Source organism: Stigmatopora argus, chromosome 15 (genome assembly GCF_051989625.1).
Source record: "Stigmatopora argus isolate UIUO_Sarg chromosome 15, RoL_Sarg_1.0, whole genome shotgun sequence".
In the NCBI taxonomy this organism is placed as follows: Eukaryota; Metazoa; Chordata; class Actinopteri; order Syngnathiformes; family Syngnathidae; genus Stigmatopora; species Stigmatopora argus.
In genome coordinates this window covers 12,899,377-12,921,975 of record NC_135401.1, presented here as the reverse complement: position 1 = coordinate 12,921,975, position 22,599 = coordinate 12,899,377, and the positions used below count along the sequence as shown (strand labels likewise).

General features: G+C 43.8%; 1 protein-coding gene across 3 annotated transcripts; it reads left to right on the top strand.

The window, feature by feature from the left end:
• Window positions 1-303: 303 nt before the first annotated feature.
• Window positions 304-21,982, top strand: hivep2b (HIVEP zinc finger 2b). Of its 3 annotated transcripts, XM_077621401.1 has the most exons (8): window positions 5,788-6,049; window positions 7,370-7,417; window positions 13,564-17,064; window positions 17,648-17,799; window positions 17,866-18,041; window positions 18,286-18,384; window positions 18,710-19,413; window positions 20,674-21,982. In XM_077621401.1, exons 3-8 carry the CDS (start codon window positions 13,645-13,647, stop codon window positions 20,974-20,976), a joined length of 4,854 nt encoding a protein of 1,617 aa, XP_077477527.1. In that variant the 5' UTR covers window positions 5,788-6,049; window positions 7,370-7,417; window positions 13,564-13,644; the 3' UTR covers window positions 20,977-21,982. The 3 variants fall into 3 exon arrangements, with proteins under 3 accessions (XP_077477526.1, XP_077477527.1, XP_077477525.1); XM_077621400.1 differs by lacking the exons at window positions 5,788-6,049; window positions 7,370-7,417 and adding an exon at window positions 304-480; XM_077621399.1 differs by lacking the exon at window positions 7,370-7,417.
• The last annotated feature ends 617 nt before the right edge of the window (window positions 21,983-22,599 follow it).

The window sequence follows — 22,599 nt, the reverse complement described above, 5'->3', positions numbered from 1 at the left end:
CCGTCCTTTTCACTAAGTGCTGCTTTGTAAACGATAACCACGGGATAAAATGTTTAAGTAATGCTTCCAACAACCAACACATTTATAGGGGTGGCCATCGCCACAATTAATCGTCAACAGCTTCGCCTAGTTAAAATGGAATGGATGTCTATCTATCAGTGGGGATGAGAGGAGATTGGGGAAAAAATCATGCATTTGTGTATATAATTTGTTGGTTTCTCTTTGGAAGGCGGGGGTGCGACTTTTGGAAAACAGTCTTTTGGACTCCGAGGCTGTGCGTATCTTTTGCTATCCTCTGGTGGCGCTAGCCAGAATTGCAATTTGGAGGAGGCGTCAGGACACGTTCCCGCTCATCTCGGACGACCCCGTAAAGAAAGCGACCCCCCACGGACACTACCCTCACCACCACCCTCTCCTGTCTCGTGCGTCTATAGAACCGGGGTGGTCCAATGACGTTTTTGGGGTGCCGTCTAATATCTGGTAAGCCTCTATCTTCTTTATTTATTTTTTTATTTGTTTTTACCCCTGCTGTTTTTTTTTCTTTGGCGCATCGCTTCTTCCGAGCCGAATTTAGGCTTGTTGTGCTGGGGTCTTTCAACCCGTGGGGTGGGGGGGGGTCTGTCACCTGAGAGGGTGACCACCGTGCGGGGGACGTTGTGTCTACTCCCTCCCCACTGCAGCCCGCTTTTGAAGGGGGGGAGGTCCCTTTTCTGCAAATGTTCCATGACATGCAGATGCGGGGGGCGACCAAGGGGGTTCTCGGGTCCATGCATTTCCCCCCTCCACAACATCAACAACAACGCACACGCACACATTTACAGTGAGCCGGATATCCCCACATACCTCAGCACGTGACAGCTGATCCAACAAAACAAAGCGAAAGACGCCATGTTTAAAAATGAAAATTATGATTCCATCATAGCTTCATGTCTATTTTATGTCTATTGATAAAATTCTACACAATTAAAAGCTGAGCTGATACATTATATATATATATATATATATATATATATATATATATATATATATATATATATATATATATACATATATACATATATACATATATATATATATACATATATATACATATATATACATATATATATATATATATATATATATATATATATATATACATATATACATATATACATATATACATATATATATATATATATACATATATATACATATATATACATATATATATATATATATATATATATATATATATATATATATATATATACATGTATATATATATATATATATATATATATATATATATATATCAGTGGTGGGCCGCCAGGGCCTTCAAGGCCTTCTCTGCTGGCCTAAGAAATATCTGAATCAGATTATATTTTGTCCATCAATACTTATTCCAAATGGTCTGTTAGCTTCCTTTCTTTGCTTTTCCCCCTGGTTGCACTGCTTCCAGATGTGTGTTTTCATATTGAAGCATTTAACCAATCACATTTCAGCCATTATTTGTTGCCAGATCAGATCTGCCTCAAAGCCTTCACAATCAGTTCTGCGGGCTCTGCTGCATTAAACTAGACTGTTGCTTTTAACCAATCAGATTTCGAGTTGGCAACCCCACAATGCTTTTTCATATGCATTAGCATTTTGCTGGCTGGGATACGTCATTGCATTCACCAACTGCCAACCAATTGCTGTGAGTCGGCCATTGTGGGTGGAGTTTGCGATCTCTGGCTGCCTCACTATGGCTTTGGCCCGCCTACTAGCCAATCATAGTTGGTGAAAGCAATGACGTATCCCAGCCAGCAAAATGCTAATGCATATGAAAAAGCATTGTGGGGTTGCCAACTCGAAATCTGATTGGTTAAAAGCAACAGGTCTAAGGTCCTGTGTTCAAATCCAGGTCAGTCCACCTGTGTGGAGTTTGTATGTTCTCCCTGGGCCTTCGTGGGTTTCCTCTGGGTACTCTGGTTTCCTCCCAAATTCCAAAAATGGCATTGTAGGCTGATTGGACACTCTAAAATGCCCCTAGGTATGGGTGTGAGTGTGCATGGTTGTCCGTCTCCCGGTGCTCTGCGATCGGCTGGCCACCGATTCAGGGTGTCCCCCGCCTCTGGCTCTGAGTCAACTGGGATAGGCTCCAGCACCCCCGGCTACCCGACTGAGGATAAGGTGGTTCAGAAAATGAGATGAGATGAGACAAATCTGTATATTCAATGTTATTCCCTTATATCTACATCTGAACACATTTTACAAGGTGATCTTTTGGAAACATGCGTTCTGTATTGACAGATTTTTCAAAAGAATGTAGTATATATGCATCAATTGTATGTAATAAAATAAATATACGTCTCAATCAGTCACATTTATCAGTACATTTTCCACGATGTATACTAAATGTCATTTTAAATAATAGGGTATGAAATCAACCAGTCCTTTTTTACACACAATTTTCAGGATAAAAGATTATTTTCTTTATACCACCATCATAGCAACATTCTTTCATTCCGTAGCATTATGTAATAGTACCACACTTCACTCTGGTCTATTTTTACCTTTTATGTACATGATTTATTTACATTGCCCCTCTATAATATGTACTGTATTTGATCATACATTTGGGTGTACGTATTGAACATCCCACAAACACAATTTCAAATTCTCTCATTGGATCATTATGAATATAATGTATGCCATTTGAAGGTCTATCTGCATCTCATATGACTCTTTCCTGCCACACGCTCACACGTAATTCCTACATTTGCTGGTAATTATATACGCCGACAGGAAGCGAGGCCATTGTGGCAGTCTCTGTTGCCATGGTGACGTGGCTCTAGGTGTCAAGCTTATTTTCTGATTTTAAAGAGACGGTAGCAGTGGATGAAGGATGAAGACGAATAATGCCGTTGATGTGTGTGAGAAACCCTCAAACTATCCATTCATGACCCCCCCACTGTGTTGTGATTGTGTGCTTATTCTCGATGGGAGGGGGCAACATGGAAGATCCCGCTCAGCTGTTCCCAGCAACCGTGAATCCTCGTGAGGGATCGTTTGTATTTATAGATGACGGCTGGCTCGTCCTTGACTGTATGTTAGCTGCTTCGACCCCACCCGATCTGGCCAATGTTCAGACTTGTTCAACACGCCAGGACTAAGAATAGTGCTCTGAGGTACTCCTCTTTCAACACACGCCAGGAGTGCAGATCTATCCCATAATACAGTGTTTCCCAACCTTTTTTGAGCTATGGTATACTTTTTACATTGCAAAATTTTCAAGGCACATACCACCATCTGAAAATCTTTTAATTTAAAGCGATGTCGCCTATAGTAACAATAGTCATTCTCAGCAGGAATCACATAAAGGAAATGTGGGGGGAAACCAGAGTACCCTCAGAAAACCCACGCAGTCTCGGGAGAACATGCAAACTCCACACAGAATGGTCCGGACCTGGATTTTCAGTATATACATAAAAAATTATGTGTTTCATTTTTGATACTGCGACTGGCTAGCGACCGGTTGAGGTTGTATGGTGCATCCTGCCTATTGTTAACTGGGAGCCACACTCAATTCTGTGCTTGAGAAGTTGAACCAATTACCTTATTTTCTTGCATATACAGTGGTACCTCGACCTACGATCAGCTCTACCTACGACATGCTCGAGGTACGATGAAAATTTCGATCGAATAATTCGCCCGAGATACGATCAAAATTTCGAGATGCGACCAAGCCAGGTGGCCATGACATGAGAGGCTGTTTATCATTGTAGCGCACTGTCTTTTTTGCCGCATCTCTTTTGTGTATAACAGATATCTAGGAGCACTGAACAATTTATTCAGACAAGTTTCTCCTAGCACCGACCAGGAAACGCACAACGTGCATGCGCGGGCAAAAAGAGGGCTTCCTGGGTAATGAAGTATACTAGTATACAATCAATACGTGGGTAGGCTGTTATTCCTTCCTTAGCCTGCTAGCTCCGCGATCGCTCATTCAAGACTACTTCTCGTTGGCAAGTGGTCGTGCGTTATCCTATTATGAGGACATTTGTGTGCATCATTTTCGGAATATTTTGAAGGGAATACAACAGCAAACAGCCCATCGATAGCGAACGTGAGGGTGGAGGCATGTCAAACAGCTAACCCAGCCAGAACGAAGGTAAAAAAAAATAGAATTCAGTTTTGTTTAAAGTTATATTAAACGTATGTTTGAGTGTGTCTGTATATATTAATCCAAGTTAATTTAAATTTGTTTGTTCGTTTGAGTGCATTGTTGCCGTGGATAAAGTCCCCCCAAACTGTTTACGTGCAGACAACACCCTTTCGGAATGTGCAATTCAGCAGACGATCCCACAGTATCTCAGTTTTCAATACCTTGTGCGATTAGTTTTCTTAAGCTTTTCCCTTCAAAGTACACATTTGTACTCCCTATTAAAAACATGAATATGGAGGTGAAAATTGTGAATCAGGGGGCGCCATATACAAGAGAAATTGTAAAATTCAACGATTTTAAGGCAATTTTAAGGATATGGCTTATACGCAGAGGTGGGTTATATACGAGAAAATACGGTAATGGTATTTGACGGTGGCATCACTATACTACCTTCTTGTTACCCCTCCTCTCCAATCAGGACTTGTCACCACAGCAATTGAGCTTGCTGATTTCTGAGCCATTAAAGATCAGTCTGAGCAAGTGATCTGCATGTAGGTTTTAAAATTCACACTGTCTAATGTGCTCGACTAGACTATTGACTCAGTCGTGTGCATGCTTGACTGCCACAGTCAGTTTCAATTTTCTTTTGGAGAAGATCGAGAGTACAGTGACATCACATCCAATAGGCAAGTCGTACATGCATAACTTTTACAGTCGTTTTCTGTTATTATTTATTTATTTTCTTAAATGGTGGGGACGGGGGTCCCAGCGGGTGAGTGGTTAGCGTGTCAGCATCACAGGGGCGGACCTGGGTTCAAATTCAGGTCGGTCCACCTGTGTGGAGTTTGCATGTTCTCTCTGGACCTGCGTGGGTTTTATCCGGGTACTCCGGTTTCCTCCCACATACCAAACATGCATGGTAGGCTCATTGGATACTCTAAATTGCCCCTAGGTATTAGTGTGAGCATCAATGGTTGTTTGTCTCCTTGTGACCTGCAATTGGCTCGCCACCAATCCAGGGTGTCCCCTGCCTTTGACCCGAAGTCAGCTGGGATAGGTTCCAGCACCCCCTGCAAACTTAGCAGTTCATAAAATGAGATGAGAAAATGAGATGAGAAAAAACTTAAAATATACTAGATGTTTTTACAATGAAAAAAAAAACGGTATATATTCTAATATCCATAGTGGGCAGTATTTTACATAAATATTTTTTAATTTTTGCCCTTTTTTTCTTCCTGCTTTATTTAACCAAGCACGTTCCCCGTTTCCTGTTTCGAACTTAAGTACTAAAGCACACACATACTTTAAATGAATATAGCAACGATGACGTTATGTGTCTTTCACTGTACCAGCGTTGAGCACCTGTGGCACGCCGTCTCCAGCTGCACATCATCAGGCGACATTGTTTTGGTCACGACGTCGCCGTTCTGCGTCTTTGTGAATGGAGGCCGAGGACGTCGTGACGGGAAGCTCCGAGTGCCTTACAATTATTTATTTATTTATTTTCACCCCCTCCCCCTACTTCCGCCATGTCAATGGTCTCTTTTGAAGGGAGCTTCTCACTTTTTTTGATGAATGAAGAGCAGCTTTTGACAATGACGATGACATCTGACTCCCTCTCTCTAGCTCCGCCCCCTCCCCAGCGCCGGAGAGGAAAAGCGCCCTGAAACGTGGGCCGTTGTGTAATCCCTTTCAGGGCCCCTTTGCTATTTTTGTGCCGGGGTCTGCGCGTCACGCTTGGGTATTTTCTCCGGTGACTGGTTCACATCAATACAACGCTCCGAATGTGCGCCTCCGCCGCCACCACCGCTGCTCCGGACTGATGGGACGTTTACCCCCCCGCGTTTTTTTTCTCCTATCCCCTGTGCGGCGGGGTGAGGATGCTGGACGCGGGAGGAGACGAGGGACTTGAAATGTCAGGTTCGTATGAGGATTCTGGTTGAGCCGCATACGCGTGAATGTCATTGTGGTATTTATGGATACTGTCGTTTTAAAAGGGACGCCGTTTTTAAGGTTTTTTTTCCCCCTCACCCCCCACCTCGCACCGCTGCTGTGTCACGCAATTGTTGCACAGGTGCAACGCTATATAGAAACACGCGGCCGCGTCTTTGTGTGCGGGATTCATCCGCGGTGCACCGCAGTCGTCTTTTCTGGACCTCGCTGGGATGGAAACTAAGCAATGAGGTCAGATCGACCTTGAGGAGGGAGCTTCCAAAGCACCCCCCCACCCCCCGGTTGAATGTTATGTTAACCCGCTTTTTTTACCGCACGATACGCACTCAGCTTTGCTTAGTCGGTTCAGTCAGGGTTGCCTTGTTATTTAAGTGGTGTCTCCAGATATTTTTCATCGTGGTTGCCAGGTTGGGATATACTTCAAATACTGCGCACTCCAAAACGAAAATACGGAATTCCGTGATATCATGGGTAACATAGTAAACCTGCCAGTAGAAAACTAAACAAAAGGATTGATTATAGGGACAGACGTGCATTGTTGTGGGATGTTGAAAAAAGTGAATTGTATTATTATTCCAACAAGGTAAACAAAACACAATATTTCCAATGGCCAGTCGAAGTGGGGACAGCCATTCAATCTTTTTTTTTCATTTTCTGAACCGCTTTATCCTCACCCGTGTTGCGGGGGGTGCTGGAGCCTATTCCAGCTGACTTCAGGCCAGAGGTGGGGGACACCCTGAATTGGTGGCCAGCCAATCGCAGGGCACAAAAAGACAAACGAACATTTGCGCTCACACTCACAGGGGCAATTTAGAGTGTCCAATCAGCCTACCATGCATGTCTTTGGAATGTGGAAGGAAACCGGGGTACCCGGGGAAAACCCATGCAGACCCAATGAAAACACAAGTGGAGCGAGCTGGATTTGAACCCAGGTCCCCCACTGTGAGGCCGATGCACAATCCACTCATACGCCATGCCGTCCTGATCTTATGTTACATGTAGAAAATGTATTTGCCACTCAGTTTTTCCTTTTTAACCATTTTGTAGTTATTCCATCCAAAGGAATGTATCAGGGGACATCCACATTTTTTTCAGGAACTCTGGTTGTTACATCACAAGCAAAATTGGTGATCATATCTAGTTCTTCTAGCGCTCCACTGGCTTGTGCTTGTTGAAATAATGGTGGTAACAAGAGAAAAGCACGTCTTTGGATAGCATGCTGGCAGACAGCAAAAAATCTGCAGCTCGTTCTAGGTATGACATCCTCTTCTGTTTTCACATTTTTAGTGAGCGGGCAGCTGAGAAAGGAAGCATAAATAGGATCTAATTTCAAAAGTAAGCCTTTTCTGTTACCTTTTTTGCATTGATTTGTGTCCAAAATATGGTCTGCTATCATTTTAAAGTCACTTGCTGTAGTATTTCATTGCATCGTTAAGACCATTGTATGTTTCGGCCATTACATCTTGACACCCTCCCACTCAAAGAAGGTTCTCGCACAAAATTCAACATATCGATCAGAATAGAATACATGGCTTAATAAAGTCATCTTTTAGATATGCCATTCAAAAGAAGGGTTTTCATTAAAATGTCTGAAGTGTTTATCATCAAAATTGTCAGAATATCAAAATTGCTTCATATTTTTATCAGTTTATGTGAAATGTAACCGTGTACATAATTGTTTCAAATTGAGCTAAGGGGACAGCCTTTTTAATAATGTTAAGTAATGTATAATATTCCAAAGAATTGATATCAAATGTCATGAAATTGGTGATTTAAAACCTGGGTTATGGTAGGAAACTGCGATAAATTGAAACTGGATCAGTTTTGAAGATTGGCTATATTAAAAATTGATCTTGCCACAATTCAACGGGGAATTACTATTATTGTGAAATCACTTTATAAAGTTGAATCTCATTATAATGATCACAAACATCACTCCAGTCAGGTGACCCCCAATAGCCTTCCTTCTCACCTCCGTCATTTTCACGCGGGCGTCCGCATGCGGCGAGTCACCTTGGATTCGCATCCTCGGTCAATTGCGGTGGGATGAAGTGCATCCGAGCTTCACCAACAAAGGAGAGATGGCAAGAGAAGAGATGAAAAATATATATAGAGAGAGGATGTCCTAATTAAGGGGGAACTCGGAGGGTTTGAACCAGATAATCTTACATAACCTCGTTAGGGAGGAGGCAGCATTTGATACTGAGAGGATGAAGAGGAGGAGGAGGAGGAGGAGGAGGAGGAGAGGGGGGAGGTAGACGTGCCTTCCAGTGTTAAGGCTAAACCAATTCCCAGGATTCATGAGGGGAGGGAGTTTCTTTGCTGAGTGTGAGACGTGAGGGAATACCAGGTGATGTTGACCACTGTCTATGGAAGTGCATTACAATTCAACGCTTTTACGTCTGTTTAAAATGAGTTGGCCATTTATCACCGTAGCGAAAGAGTTAAGGGGAGCAGCTCGGCGTGATCACAATTATGAGCTTGTTTCCAAATTTTAAAAATCAGATGACAGCTGCACTTTTAACAGGAACATTTTGTGCAAACTACGTCAATGTCATTTAAACAAAGGGGGGAGGGTGACTGCAGTGGAAAGCAAACTGAAAAGACAACAGTAAATAAATCTAGGATTTGGAAGAGCGTCTGACCGCAAAGAAGGCGCCATCCCATCCCAACTCGCCCAAACTATTCCAGCAGAAGTTGCTTGAATAATCCACCTGGCAGAGATACAAATAAACCATTGCCAGACACACTTTTGACAAATGACCGCTGCACTGCTATTTCCCAACAGCACAGTGCATTAAAATGATACACTTTGATTGATTTTTCTATGTTATGTACATAGTTTGTTCTTTTGGCCTAAATAAAAAAAAAGGCTCTCACTTGAATAGTTTTAACCCACAGTCACCAGAGAGAGGTAATAAACTCTCAAAGGCTTGATTAGCTCATCTTATAGATAAACTATTATTTTTAATACAGTCGTATCTCTACTTATGAAATTAATTGGTTCCAGAACCTTTTTCGTAACTTGAAAATTTCGTAAGTAGAGGTGTACTTTATATGTAAATTCTCTCATTCGTTCCACGGTCCTCACACAACTACCAACTGAACTCTTTAACATTGGTCAAAGTGTCCCAATTTTGTATGAAAGATGTGAGGAAACACACAAAAATGAGAGAAAACTATAAGGAAATGATTTATTGATGTCTTAAAATAAATAAAGCATTTGAAAATGTGCCCTGCACCGCTGAAATAGTTCCCTCCGTGGCCGTTATTATGGAAGACCTAATACCCGTGTTTGTCCGTCAGATGGCGGCAAGGGCCCGTTCTACCAGGACCGAAAGCCATCCACTTTGTACTATATTTTAGACTTTTACCTGTGCCCTATGTGTGTGTGTGTGAAAATATATCCCGCGTTGCATTTGGACGGTTTTTAATCGCTTAATAAGGGGATTTGCAATAATTAATAAGGGGAGCATTTAATCGAGGTGGGCAGGTATGTAAGACAGACTCTTGAAACATGGATAGTGGTTGTTGTGAGACAGCCAATTGAATTGAATTGAATGCTTTTATTTTCATTATATGAGATAGAATGAGAGCGATGAAATGAGAGCCCAGTAGAGGATAGTGATTTTCCAAAGTGAGAATCAACGCATCCGGGACAATATTTTCGAAATAAAATGACGGATAAGGAAATACATTTACCCTTTGGGGGATTTCGTAACTTGGATCTTTTTCATATCTCGAGTCACTCATTTGGATATTAAAAATGTTGTAACCTGAAAATTTCATACCTCGAGGCATTTGTAAGTAGAGGTATGACTGTATAGATAATAGAGATAGAAATAGAGACAATAGGGACAAAACATTTCCTTATAACATGTCATTCACTCTAAATCAGGGGTCTCGAACTCAATTTACCTGGGGGCCGCTAGAGGCCGAGTCTGGGTGAGACTGGGCCGCATCAGGATTTCCACAAGAAAAGCACTGATAAAACTTTCCAACGTTATCAAATATCTTTATTTTTTAACAAAAAATAATGAATTAAATAAATTAACTTAAAGATGAATACAAAATAAATCAATCAGTAATATAAAACCAAATAATACTAATGAGCATACAGTAGATATACACTGGCTGGCTAAGTAGAGAAAATGAATTATTTTTATTCCGTTTCAAATGTTTGTATTAACAGCTCTTTAACCTTTAACTTTCTGAACTTGAATGGAACATTGAACATGAAATATTCTGAACACGGCTTCTTTTGCCTACTCCTTGCTGCTAGAGACCTGGCAGCGCTTCTTCTCACATAGTCACATTTGGCTTGAGGGAGGAAGCAGTGGAGACCCTCAGTAGAGCTTGAAGATGCTCATCAGTAAGTCTGGACCTGTACTTGGACTTATTGAAGTTCAAGGTGGAGAAGAGCTTCTCACACAAGTATGTGCTCCCAAAAAGGCACATGGTCCGCTTGAACCTTCGGGAAAGTTCAGGGAAGCTGGGGGTCAACTCTCTCAAAAATTGCCCAAGCTTGTCTGCTTCTCCACTCACCTCCCTGAACTTGGCTTTGAGTGCAGAGTTGCACTGCAGGTCAATGAGCTCCATTTGAAGCTCAGGAGGGGCATCTTGCACATCAAAGGAGAAGGGGTCCGCAAAAATTTGAAATGTGGCTTTGTGTGTCTTGAAGTCTGCAAATCTGTGATCAAATTCCTCCTGTAGCTTCGAAATGGCCTCAACATACTTCTCACCACCAAATGGTGTGCCTGCATCCACGAGAGCCTTGCATGCTGGGAAATGGCAAAGGTTTGTCTGAGAGAGCTGGGCTTTCCATAACACAAGTTTAGTGCAGAATGCTCTCACGTTGTCATAGGCAGCACTGACAAGTTGCCCCTGGCCTTGTAGCTTCTTGTTCAGTACATTAAGCTCATGTGTGATATCAACAAGAAAAGCCAAGTCCATGAGCCATTTGGGATCACTTGGCACAGGATCAATCAACTCACAAACGGCGTAGCTAGCTTTGACTGCTGCATTACTGTCTTTGGTAGCCTTCTTGAAGAGATCCTGTTGCCTCAGAAGACGTGTTATAAGACTGGCAACCTGCTTGGCTCTCTCATCTCCCTGGTATTTTTCGTACTCCTCAGCATGTCTCATAGTACAATTACGTTTCAAATTGTATTCCTTGTGCACCGCAACTTTTTCAGTGTAAATGAGACACGTCGGGGTGCCCCTGTGTTCAACAAAGAAATATTGCACTCCCCACTTTTCTTGAAACTGTCTGTGCTCATCACCGACCTTTCTCTTCACGGCAGGCTTTGAAAGAGACATCTCTGGGGCTCTGTAATATGTTTTTCCACTTGGAATGAGTCTCGGGTTGATCTTTCACATTCAGTCACGCGGGTTTGTGGCGCATGTGCACTTTCGCTCTCCGTTTCAATCGCGGAGATGGCTACAGACACTGACACAGGCTGGATCACGGATCATAGCGCCTCATTCAGTTCTATGCTGAGAGCAGCGGAGGAGTGTGCGCGCCGAGCGGAGTGATCGGCCTCACGGCTTCTCCTCCGCCCAGCTGATTGGAGGAATGAATGAGTGAGTGAGCGAGGCACTGGACAGCCCGGCCGATGTCCCGCCCTCCAGAGCCGTATAACTCACCGTGATTGGTTCATTCAGCTCCGAACCAAAGTTCCCTCTAATTTTTTTGTTGGTCTGAGCAGAAAGACAACCTCCCTGAGCGCACTGAGTACCAGTGTGAGCGACATCATCGGTACTCGGATGATTCGCCTAAAGACGTTTCGCCGACGGACGTTTGACAGACGGGCAGGTCGCCGAATGGACGTTCCACCGAACGTTCATTCGGCCGAACGGAGGTTTCGCCGAAACGGGATTCGAACGCTCGCCCCGCCGGATCGTGTGTGTACAAGTTTTTCAACCTCGGCCCGCGGGCCATATACGGCCCGTTAGGATTTTTAATCCGGCCCGCCGCCGGTGTTGTCCAAATTATAGTAAAAATCAATGTTCGTCTACCATCAATGGCAGTCCGGGAATAAGCACTCTTGGGCAGGCAGATGTAGCAGAACCGAGCCGTAAAATGACAGCAATCGGGTCAATTCCATCCTAAAACAGCATTTAATGATTAAATACAAATACTGCATGATATCGCGATGGAGGCAAAAAAACGTCTATAGACGTCCATTCGCCAAACAGCTCAAAATGCTCTCAAATTCGGTCAAATCCAGCTGAAAACAGCGTTTAATGATTAAATACAAATACTAGCATTGCTCGCTATCAGCACACCAGTATCACACCTGCCACAAGCAGGTGCATGTCAATGTTCCCTCTAATTTTTCATGTAAAACATGCTGTAAAACAAGAAAAACATGAGTGGACAGAGCTACTGCCACTGGCTGCCACTTAAACGGCGCCATCATGGGGAAGGGGGTAAAAAAAAAAAAAAAAAAAAAAAAAAAAAAAAAAAAAAAAAAAAAAAAAAAAAAAAAAAAAAAAAAAAATCGATCTTTCACATTAAGACGGGGGCCGCAAATTATCGTCCCGCGGGCCGCAGTTGGCCCGCGGGCCGCAAGTTTGAGACCCCTGCTCTAAATAGTCTGTGGGAATACAGTTGTGTGCATGCTATGGGAATCACATTCCACCAATAATCACTCAAATATTCTTATTAGTATTATACTACAAATGTACAGCAATGAAAGAAATCATACCCTAAAAATACCATTTACCATTTTTATTTGAGATTAATTGGGTCGTTGAGAGGGTTTGGACTAGAGAAAAATGGCATTGAAAGGGGTCGTCTTGACCTATTTTCTAGGGTTCGTTAATGTTTTATATAATTTGTATGAGGACAAGTCAATTTTGTCAACGATGGAGGACGAGCAGGCGAGGAACAAGGGAAGTGGATGCAACATGTGATAAAAACCTTCAAATTTAATCCAATAATAATAATATAGTACAAAGAAAGTGCAGCATATCCAAGCTAAATAGCAAAATTTGTTGCAAAGCACACATAGTGAAATTATAGGGGAATGGAACATGAAGGAATGAACATAAAAACTGTAATTTAAATTCATAGGTTGAGTATGAAGCAGAGGGAAAGCTGATTGGTCAGAATACACCATGACAAGGCAACAACAGCTGACAGAATTGGGAATCAGTGAAATCAAACCAAAAATCACGACACAAAACCTAAACTGTGAGGCATTTACTCAGAAACTGCATGTATTTTTTATGTGGGTTATTTATAATTTTATTAAAAACCTGAAGGCTAGGAATTCAATACCGTCCAATTGTGTATCTGTACAGTGTACTTCATTAGATGAAAAAGTATACTGCAAAGTCAAGTGAATACAATGACTTTATTTGGTTCTCTTTCAGTGGTAAACACAATATTTAATGCCATACAAGATTAGGCTAAAGGTTTCCTAGCTGGGAATGCTCTTTAATCCTCATCAATCTCCACTTTTTTATCATTGCAGATGAGACATCACATGTGCATTGTAAACATTGCTACTGACACCCAAAGGATATCCTGAAAAAACGATTACATCGCTGGATTCATGGAGTCGCTCGAAACCGCCGCAGGCTCTCGGGAAGGTCAGGACAGAGATGCTGCTCCGAAAAAATGCTCACCTGAAGCGGGTTTTATAAGTATGAATCCATCGGTGGAAATGGAGGGCAAAGGTTTGCACCATAAGCACCTGCAGGAAGGTCCGGCCAGAGAGACATGCGGTTCTAAAAAAATACATGACTCAGGGAAGCCACCGACAATCGAGGATTCAAATTCCTTGATTCAAGACACCGAAGTGTCGTCGTTTTCACCGCAAACTCCCAAAGCCGCCGTCAGGCAAAGGAAGTCGCACGGTTCGACTGAGCAAGAGACAGGGATGGAGCTACAATCAGACGCCGTTAGTAAGACTGACCCCAAACCGCAGAAGCCTGGCAAGTATGTTTGCAATTACTGTGGACGGGCATGCGCCAAACCCAGCGTGCTTAAGAAACACATCCGCTCGCACACCGGCGAGCGGCCCTACCCATGCGTTCCTTGCGGGTTCTCCTTCAAAACCAAGAGCAATTTGTACAAACACCGAAAGTCCCACGCACACTCTGTTAAAGCTGGAACATCACCATTCTCTCACGTCAGCGTGGATCAGGGGTCTTTCGAAGGCGAGCTGTTCTCTGACGCTGAGCAGAGCACGGATACGGACGAGGACACCTTCAGTGACCCACTGCTGCTGCTGGATTCCCCAGCGGAGGTGTCCGATCACACCGCCGTCAAAGTGCTCACCCTCATTTCTCACAAAAAGGCATTAACATCAGCTCAGGACGGCACGACCCAGCCAGCGGAAATCAACGCTGCCGAGGCAAACCGTGCAATTCAATCTTGCGCAGTTAAACAAAGGCTGGCGCTTCGGCTGTCGGAAAAAAGGAGCGGTGACTCCGAACACAATCTATCCCTTCCGAGTCAGTCCAGTAAAGGGAGCACGGATTCCGGCTACTTTTCGCGATCTGAAAGCGCTGAGCATCAAACCAGCCCACCGAACGCCAACGCCAAATCCTACCAGGAAATTATGTTTGGGAAATGTTACAGGCCCAGCCCCAAGCAGACCTCATCATCCCAGGCTTGCAGCATAGATTCTGAAGATGCTGCTAGTGGCCCAGAGAAAGGATTGTCCCGAGTTTTTACACAGGAAAAGGACACCGTCGAGTCAATCAGGATAAATACAAATTCCTTGATGAGAGAAGAGGTGAAAGAGGCGCAGTTCGAGGGTGCTTCTGACATGAGTACCCTCCTAAGGAGCAACAGCATGCCCACCTCCTCAGCGGTCAGCCTGACCATGCCCCAGGCCCTCCGCGGCAGCCACTCGTTTGACGAAAGAACGAGCAACGCCGGCATGAGGAGGCTCCGACGGCAAGCTGCTTTCGAAGTGCCGACTCACGAGGGCCACGCGGACAACGACGGTCATGCAAAAACAAACGAGCTGTCACCTACGGGACCAGAAATGGACAGTTACCCACCGAACGTGAACCTGCAGAGGCAAGCCATGGAGCTGGCAACACGGAAGCGCCGGAAAGAAAAACGGGAAGAGGAGGATTTTCCATCACATTACAACGTGCATCATGAGCAGTGCGAAGAAATGTGCGACGCTGGTAACGATTACGAGTCGAAGCCGGCCGCCGTCTTAAAAGGACGTTTGAGTAGTGACATGGATGTATCGGTCATCCCTGAAATGTGCACCCGAAAAACATTAGGACATGTAATTTCTGTTATCCAGCACACTAACTTCATCAACAGGCCTCACGGCGACCAGTCCGATTCCTACAAGAGTCTCAGGCAGAGGCAGGAGGCTTCCTCCGTTCAGCCCATGGAGCAGTCGTTTGAAATGGGAAGGGGTGATGGCGCACTTAGGCAGTCCTTTCAGTTGGGGGCCAAACTAGTGCGGCAACCCAACATACAAGTACCGGAGATCAGGGTCACCGTGGAGCCCGATAGTCCAGAAAAAGCTCTGGATGTGCCGGTAAAGGAACCGGAAAAGCACGTGGAAGAGTTTCAGTGGCCGCAGCGCAGTGAAACTTTAGCTCAGTTCCCCCCTGAAAAACTCCCCCCTAAGAAGAAAAGGCTGCGCTTGGCCGACATCGAGCACTCGTCAGGGGAATCCAGTTTCGAGTCGGCCTGCACCAGCCTCTCACGCAGCCCTAGTCAGGACAGCAACTTATCTTATAGCTCAGCCTTCTCCTTTGACAGGGAGGAGAGCCTGAAGCCAGTCTCGCCTGCCAGGCAGGATGAATTTGGCAAACCCCTGGAGCTCTTAGCTGTCCCAGGAAGTGGCCACTCGCTCTCTGTCCTCCATCAACGTCAGCAACATGAAATGCGACGCTCCTCTTCTGAGCAGGCACCGTGCAACTTGCGCAAGGAGTTCCCAGAAGCCCGAAGCGTATCATTTGACTACGGATGTCTCTCACCAACATCCAAAGTTAGACCTGGTGACCTGGCCAACGAGAGACGAAGAGGGAACTTAGTACGGCAAGAGTCACTGAGCATGGACACCGAGGCCTCGCACGTGCAAATGTTTTGTGGAAGCGCAACCATCTTTTCGAGTGGGAACACACTCCCTCAGCCGCCACATCCCGGCTTGTTGATCCCCGTCAGAATCCAGACTCACATGCCGAGCTACAGCAGCCTCACGTATACATCTGTGTCCCAGATTTTTGTTGACAATCACTATGACAGAGTTAGCCCCATGTTAGCTGCCTCTCAGACTCGACCTGCCACACACACCCTTTCGTTTGAAGCTTTGGATCTTTCCCCCTCTAAACTCAAGACCGGCTTCCCCCTCTCGCTCACTTCCCGGACCATCTCTACCACCAACGCATCCAGCGGCGGTGCCAACAAACGTATGCTCTCTCCTGCCAGCAGCCTAGACCTCTTCATGGAGGTCAAGCAGCAGAAGCGCGTGAAGGAGGAAAGGATGTTCGGGCAAATTGTGGAGGAACTGAGCGCGGTAGAACTGGGTAAGTGTCACTTGGAGGATGATTCGCACAGAAGCAAGTTCATCACACTTCAAAATCTGGCTAGCGACCAGGAATCCGCTATGGAAAGTAGCTCTTCAGATACCCGCTCGCCTCCGTATACAAAAGATACCTGCTCGGAGAAACGGTTGCAGCGGCAACAGCCGTCTCCCTTTCCTAGTCTTCGTACGGCGACGGGCGTGAGCTGGTGCTATCTCAGCTACACCAAGCCGAGCTGCTTTCACGATGGCGAAAGTGGCGGCGGTGCCCCTTTTTCCTCCGTCTACGCTACGTGGCCCGTCAGCTCCCGCAATCCCAATCCAGCAGAGCTGAGCACCGGCACCGCTCTGGCCCTCCTGCACTCCAGGCAGAAGGAATGCAAGTTCATCTACACAATGGCCGCCATGTGTCAGCCTGGCAACGGGAAACTGGTTTCCTCTCTCGTCCAGTGGCGGCAAACATTTGAACAGGTGAGGGTGTGAAATAGACAACATTAACAGGTAAATGCTATATTGAAGCTCTTAGCATCATTATAAATTTCTTTTACGCTTTTCTTCTTGTCCATGACCCCTTAACGTTCACAAACTGGGACTCCTAGTGGGTCTGGCTGAAACTTCCACCCCTGAAATATAGCAAATGCTGTCATTGCGTCTTGCTCATGTATGTGGAGGCCAGGACTTTTTGAGGTTTAGGGGCTTGGAGACCAAAAATCGTCACTTTCCCTTTAAAATGTTCTAATGGAAAAAATATAGCAGTCTTTCTAGAGTTTTGTTTTTCTTGTTTATATAGTGTATGTATCACTAAAACAGACCATTATAGACAAGTTCACAAAGAGCCCAGCTAGTTGCAAACCACAATGTTCCATGCAGTGGTGCTTTGCCAAGACCACGATAAAAAAAAATAAAACAAAGAAACAAAGACAGGGTTATTCCCAGCTGTGGAAATGCACTTGATGTTTGCCAACTTTGCCGTGTAAGACACAAGGAGTGCCTGGCCGAGTCACGTTACTGCCAACGTGTTAACAATACATTTGCTGGTCCCAAACAAATGCAGAGGAAACCGGAGCCCAAAGAGGCAGACGTCAACCTGGGCAAGAAAGTAAAAGACACCAGCTTCAGACTGAAGGCTGCCAAGGAGGAGTGGAAGGAGAGGGAAGCATCCAATACTCAAACTGTGCCGACTCGCGTCAAGATCTTTGAGGGAGGGTCAGTAAATCGGTGTTTGTCCCTCTGAAAGATGACTCCTCACTCACTATATTTTCGTCTTTTTAGGTACAAATCCAACGAGGACTACGTCTATGTCCGTGGCCGCGGTCGAGGGAAATACATTTGCGAGGAATGCGGAATCCGCTGTAAAAAGCCCAGCATGCTTAAGAAACACATCCGAACTCATACAGACGTGAGGCCGTACATCTGCAAGGTCTGCAACTTTGCATTCAAAACCAAAGGTAAGCGCTGAAATTCATTCAAGTCTAAAGTTTTCTGCGTAGTTTCTGGAAAGTAGTCCAAAAATGTGCGTGACAATCACAATGTGGAAATGCAGCTCCAGCGGAACAACATCGGGTCTATTTCCAGCTTCTACAGTATCAGCTGATTTGTTTTGGCATGTCATTTTTCTTCCTGCCGAGTCTTTGTTTGCTCACACGCGCCAGAAATTGAGGCCGATCCCTTCTGCTTTTTTTGTGTGGAAAGGGAACTTGACCAAACACATGAAGTCAAAGGCGCACATGAAGAAGTGTCTCGAGCTCGGTGTGTCAGTTTCAATGGATGACACGGAGATTCAGGAACTTGGTAAGATCACATCAGGTGTATTTAAAGGAGGTTGTTTGATGTCCTACCTTTCAAATTTTAAATATATATATATATATGTATATATATATATGTATATATATATGTATATATATGTGTATATATATATATATATATATATATATATATATATATATATATATATATATATATACATACATATATATATATATATGTATATATATACATATATATACATATATATATATATATATATATATATATATATATATATAATAATTTGAAAAATCAAATGTAAAAAATAAACACTACATTCCTCTCACTAAAGTAACGTCTTTTCAAGCAGACGAGGTGCCGCAGGAATCCAAGGCAGAGGTGGCGACGACGGCCAAACATCAGTTCTCTGACGCCGAATACTCAGACGGAATGGACGAAGACGCGGATGACGTGGACGAGGACGAGGAGGAGGAAGACGACTACGAGGGTGACTCAACACCCAAGCTGCACTCCAGGAGCACCAGTCCGCAGCCGGGCGGAGTCATCACGTCCCTGCCGGTCACCGTCACGGTCTCCGGCAGGTGGCAGGGCTCCGAGCAGAGAGAGGACGACTCGCTGAGTGCTTTGTCACCGGATCAGGCCGGCTTCCTCTTCGACCCTTATTCTTCATGTCTCCTCTCACCTGGCTGGGAGTCCCCCATCAGGGAACCGTCCCCCTCCCGTCTGCGGTACCCTTCCCCGAGGCGGGAGCTCTCGCCACGTGGTCGCTGTTCCCCCAGATGGGACGCCTCACCGCTGAGGCCTGGCTCACCTGGATTCTCCCCCGTTCAGCATCTCTCTCCTCCCGTGGCGCCGGAACGACCCGCTTCCGCCGGAGGGGTGGAGATAGCTGGGAAGCGGGAGTCGGCTATGCGAGGCAGGCAACGGGTCGTTCTCAGGGCCGTGTCGCCACGGCGAGGTGGTTGCCATCAGCAGCGTTGCAGCACCGACAAGGGCAGACAGCACGCAAAGATGGATATCACTCAGCAACAAGGGGCTGTTGAGGTGGATCTGGTAAGTGTGATATCTTTTTCTTCCTTTAACATTTCTTTCGGAATTTTTCTTGCATTTGTCGATAGCCAAGGTTTTTACCAGTGCTTTATAACCCTGGTGGGTCTCCAGTCTTCTCTTGTGCCTCTACCAGTCTAAGACGGTGCCACTGAAGAATAATGTGTCCATATTTTAACTACAACTACTGATACAGCACATTAGCGACATCTTATGATCAATATATGAACAGATATGCACTGAATTTGATTAGATTCTATTGATTTTTTTTTAAATATTTGAAGATTGTGCCTTTTTGGAAAACTCTGTGTTGAAATATTGTTAACTAATGACTTACAATAACACAGCACTCATCTTTTCAAAAGTTTTGTCAACTTAACATTTGTATTCATTTTTTTTTCTCAAAAACATGGTGGACTACTGGCGGGCTTCTCTACCAACAGGTTGGGGGATGTCCAACACATTTGTCACCGGCCACCTTGTAGGGTTGCAGCCACCAATGATTGATTTATGGTCAACTAATCGATTAATCTTATTCATTCATTAATTTTCCTCACAAAAGCCGCGTAGAGTGATGAAACCTATCCAAGCAAACTATGGGCACAGGCAGGCACCCTGAATTTGTGGCTAGCCAATCGTAGGGCACAAAGAGACAGACAACCATTCACGCTCACACTCATACTTGCGCAATTTAGAGCGTCCAACCAGCCTACCATGTATGTCTTTGGGATGTGGGGGGACACCGGAGTAGATGGAGAAAACCCACACGGGGGAGAACATGCAAACTCCACACAGACTCCAAACACCTGGAATCGAATCCTGGACCCCAGAACTGTGGGGCCGACGTGCTAACCACTCTCCCCTGGGCCACTAAAACTATTATTTCCCATTTATTTATGTATTTATTGATCTATTTGTGTATTTATTTGTTTGTTTATTCATATATTTATTTATTGATTGATTTATTGCTTTGTTATTCATTTGTTCATTTATTTATATATTTCAAAAATTAAATATTGTCTTTCCATTTCATTTATATTTCCAATCATTATTGCCTGATTATTATCCTCGGTCTTTTATTAAGAATTACAGGAATGTGACTTTTAAGGCAAACAAATCAAAGCAAATTATTTGTTTTCGCTGCCCATACAAAATAATGCGTCGGCCTCGGGCCGAGTTTGACATCTTTTGCTTTGAGGTGACAGGTCCGATTTGTTTGCCCAACTGTTATTTAATGTATTCTGACCACCATAACGTTTCTTTCAGGAACAGAAGAACATCTCCATCGCCGGTGGAGGACCCCACCAGAACCTCCTGAGCCACCTGCCTCTCCACTCTCAGCAGCAGGCCTTCAGCTTGCTTCCCGTCCTGCCCGTCGGAGGAACCCGGCAGGTTTCGTCGCCGTCCCTCCCTTCCTCCGACGTTCCCCCAAGCTCACCTGTCGAGGAAGGGGAGGAGCGCGGTGGGAGTTTGGAATCGGCCGTCAGGGACGGCGGACAGGAAGAGAACGTCCAAACGTGCTTGAAAGCCATCGCCTCGCTTAACATCAACACGGAGGACCCGCATTAAAGACGACAGAGCTTCTCTTTGGACCGCCACAACGTGGAAGGACCCTCATTTTGCGCGGCAACATGACAAGGATTTCTTGGTTTCGGACTAGACGAGAAAATCGAATTATTATTATCATCATTGGGTGCAGGTGCAATATGAAGAAGAGATATTCTGTATTACGCTAAAATGCCTTTTGTTTGACATAGCAGTTTGCATACGATTGCACATAAATTATATTTATAGATTACTGTACAAACCCCTCCCCCTTTGACTATTACACTCCCTCCTTCTAGACGCAATGTATTTTAACGTACGTGTATTTTGCGAATAGACTGTTGTTTCATGTATTCATATCGAGGTGTGATGCAGTAGTGCGGTAATTATTTATATTTAAAAATAAAAAGGCCGGGGGCGCGTATGACGAGACGGTCCAAATGTTGCCCGAAAAGGATCTGTGCCTTTATTTTTTGCTTTGTTTTAAAAAGTTTGGGAAAGAGCTTGCCGAGTTTAATTCATTGGCTGCTATTGACGGTAATAGACGAACCAGAGTTGCTTGAAAAATAAATTTATACCTTAACCACTCAGTAACTTTGGTAAATTTCCATTCACAATACTGAAACTAAAGGAACAGGCCAACAAAATTTCTACTGTACTACAAGGCTACATTATTTCATAAATTAACTCATTGGCCGCCATTGGGTGTCCAATTCATATATACTGAGAGGGGCTGGCTGTGAACGCACGATTGGACGTCTATCTAGTGATGAGGAAACATTCACATCTGATTGGACGTCCATTATTGTCAGTGGGATTGAAAGAGTTAAAAAAAAATCCAACAAGAACCAAGATTTTGTTTTCATGATATCATATTGTCTTTTTAACTTGCATGGGATTTGCTATTGCACAAAAAGTACAGGAAGTCAACATGTAATTACTGTAAGATGTATTTATATATTAGGACTTAAGCACTTATTGATACGGTTAAATTTGACTACTATTTATATTATATATATATATGTATATATATATACATATATATATATATATATATATATATATATATATATATATATATATATATATATATATATCATATATTATATATATATATATATATATATATATATATATATATATATATATCATATATAATATATATTTATTATGCAGCAAGTTATGCAGTGAGCCACCAAGCTGGTGTTGCTTTTGATAAGTTTTTGCTTTGTGTTTTTTCCTCTCCTGTACTGACCATCAGAACAAGTAGTTGCCATGTTCCCACAATGCACTTTGTCAAAGCGGGGAACATGTTGTTTTAGGGCGCTTTTTCAAACATTCCATTTCTTTTTGATACAATGACATAAAAGAGAAATGCGAATGCAAAACGTGTTTAGGGATGGGCATGACGTAACAATTGTGTCAAAATGTGACACCGATTAATGGCATAACTGCTATTAATTGTGATTCAAATGTGAGATCATTGGCCAACTTTATTATGTTAAATATTATATATAATACTGGTCAACAATTGTTTTTCATTATCTGTTGCATGATTTTTTTAACTGAGTCTATACAATTGTTCGCTCACTGGTTTCAAATCTGCCATTGTTTTTTTTTACATGCTTCAGTTTTTCTGCAATTGGA

Excerpts from the sequence above, each read along its gene's own strand:
- hivep2b (XM_077621400.1), top strand. The coding sequence starts at position 13,645 with ATGGAGTCGCTCGAAACCGCCGCAGGCTCTCGGGAAGGTCAGGACAGA. Across the intron at positions 17,065-17,647 it reads GGCGGCAAACATTTGAACAG|AGGAAACCGGAGCCCAAAGA; the intron begins GTGAGGGTGTGA and ends AAACAAATGCAG. Across the intron at positions 18,385-18,709 it reads CACGGAGATTCAGGAACTTG|ACGAGGTGCCGCAGGAATCC; the intron begins GTAAGATCACAT and ends CTTTTCAAGCAG.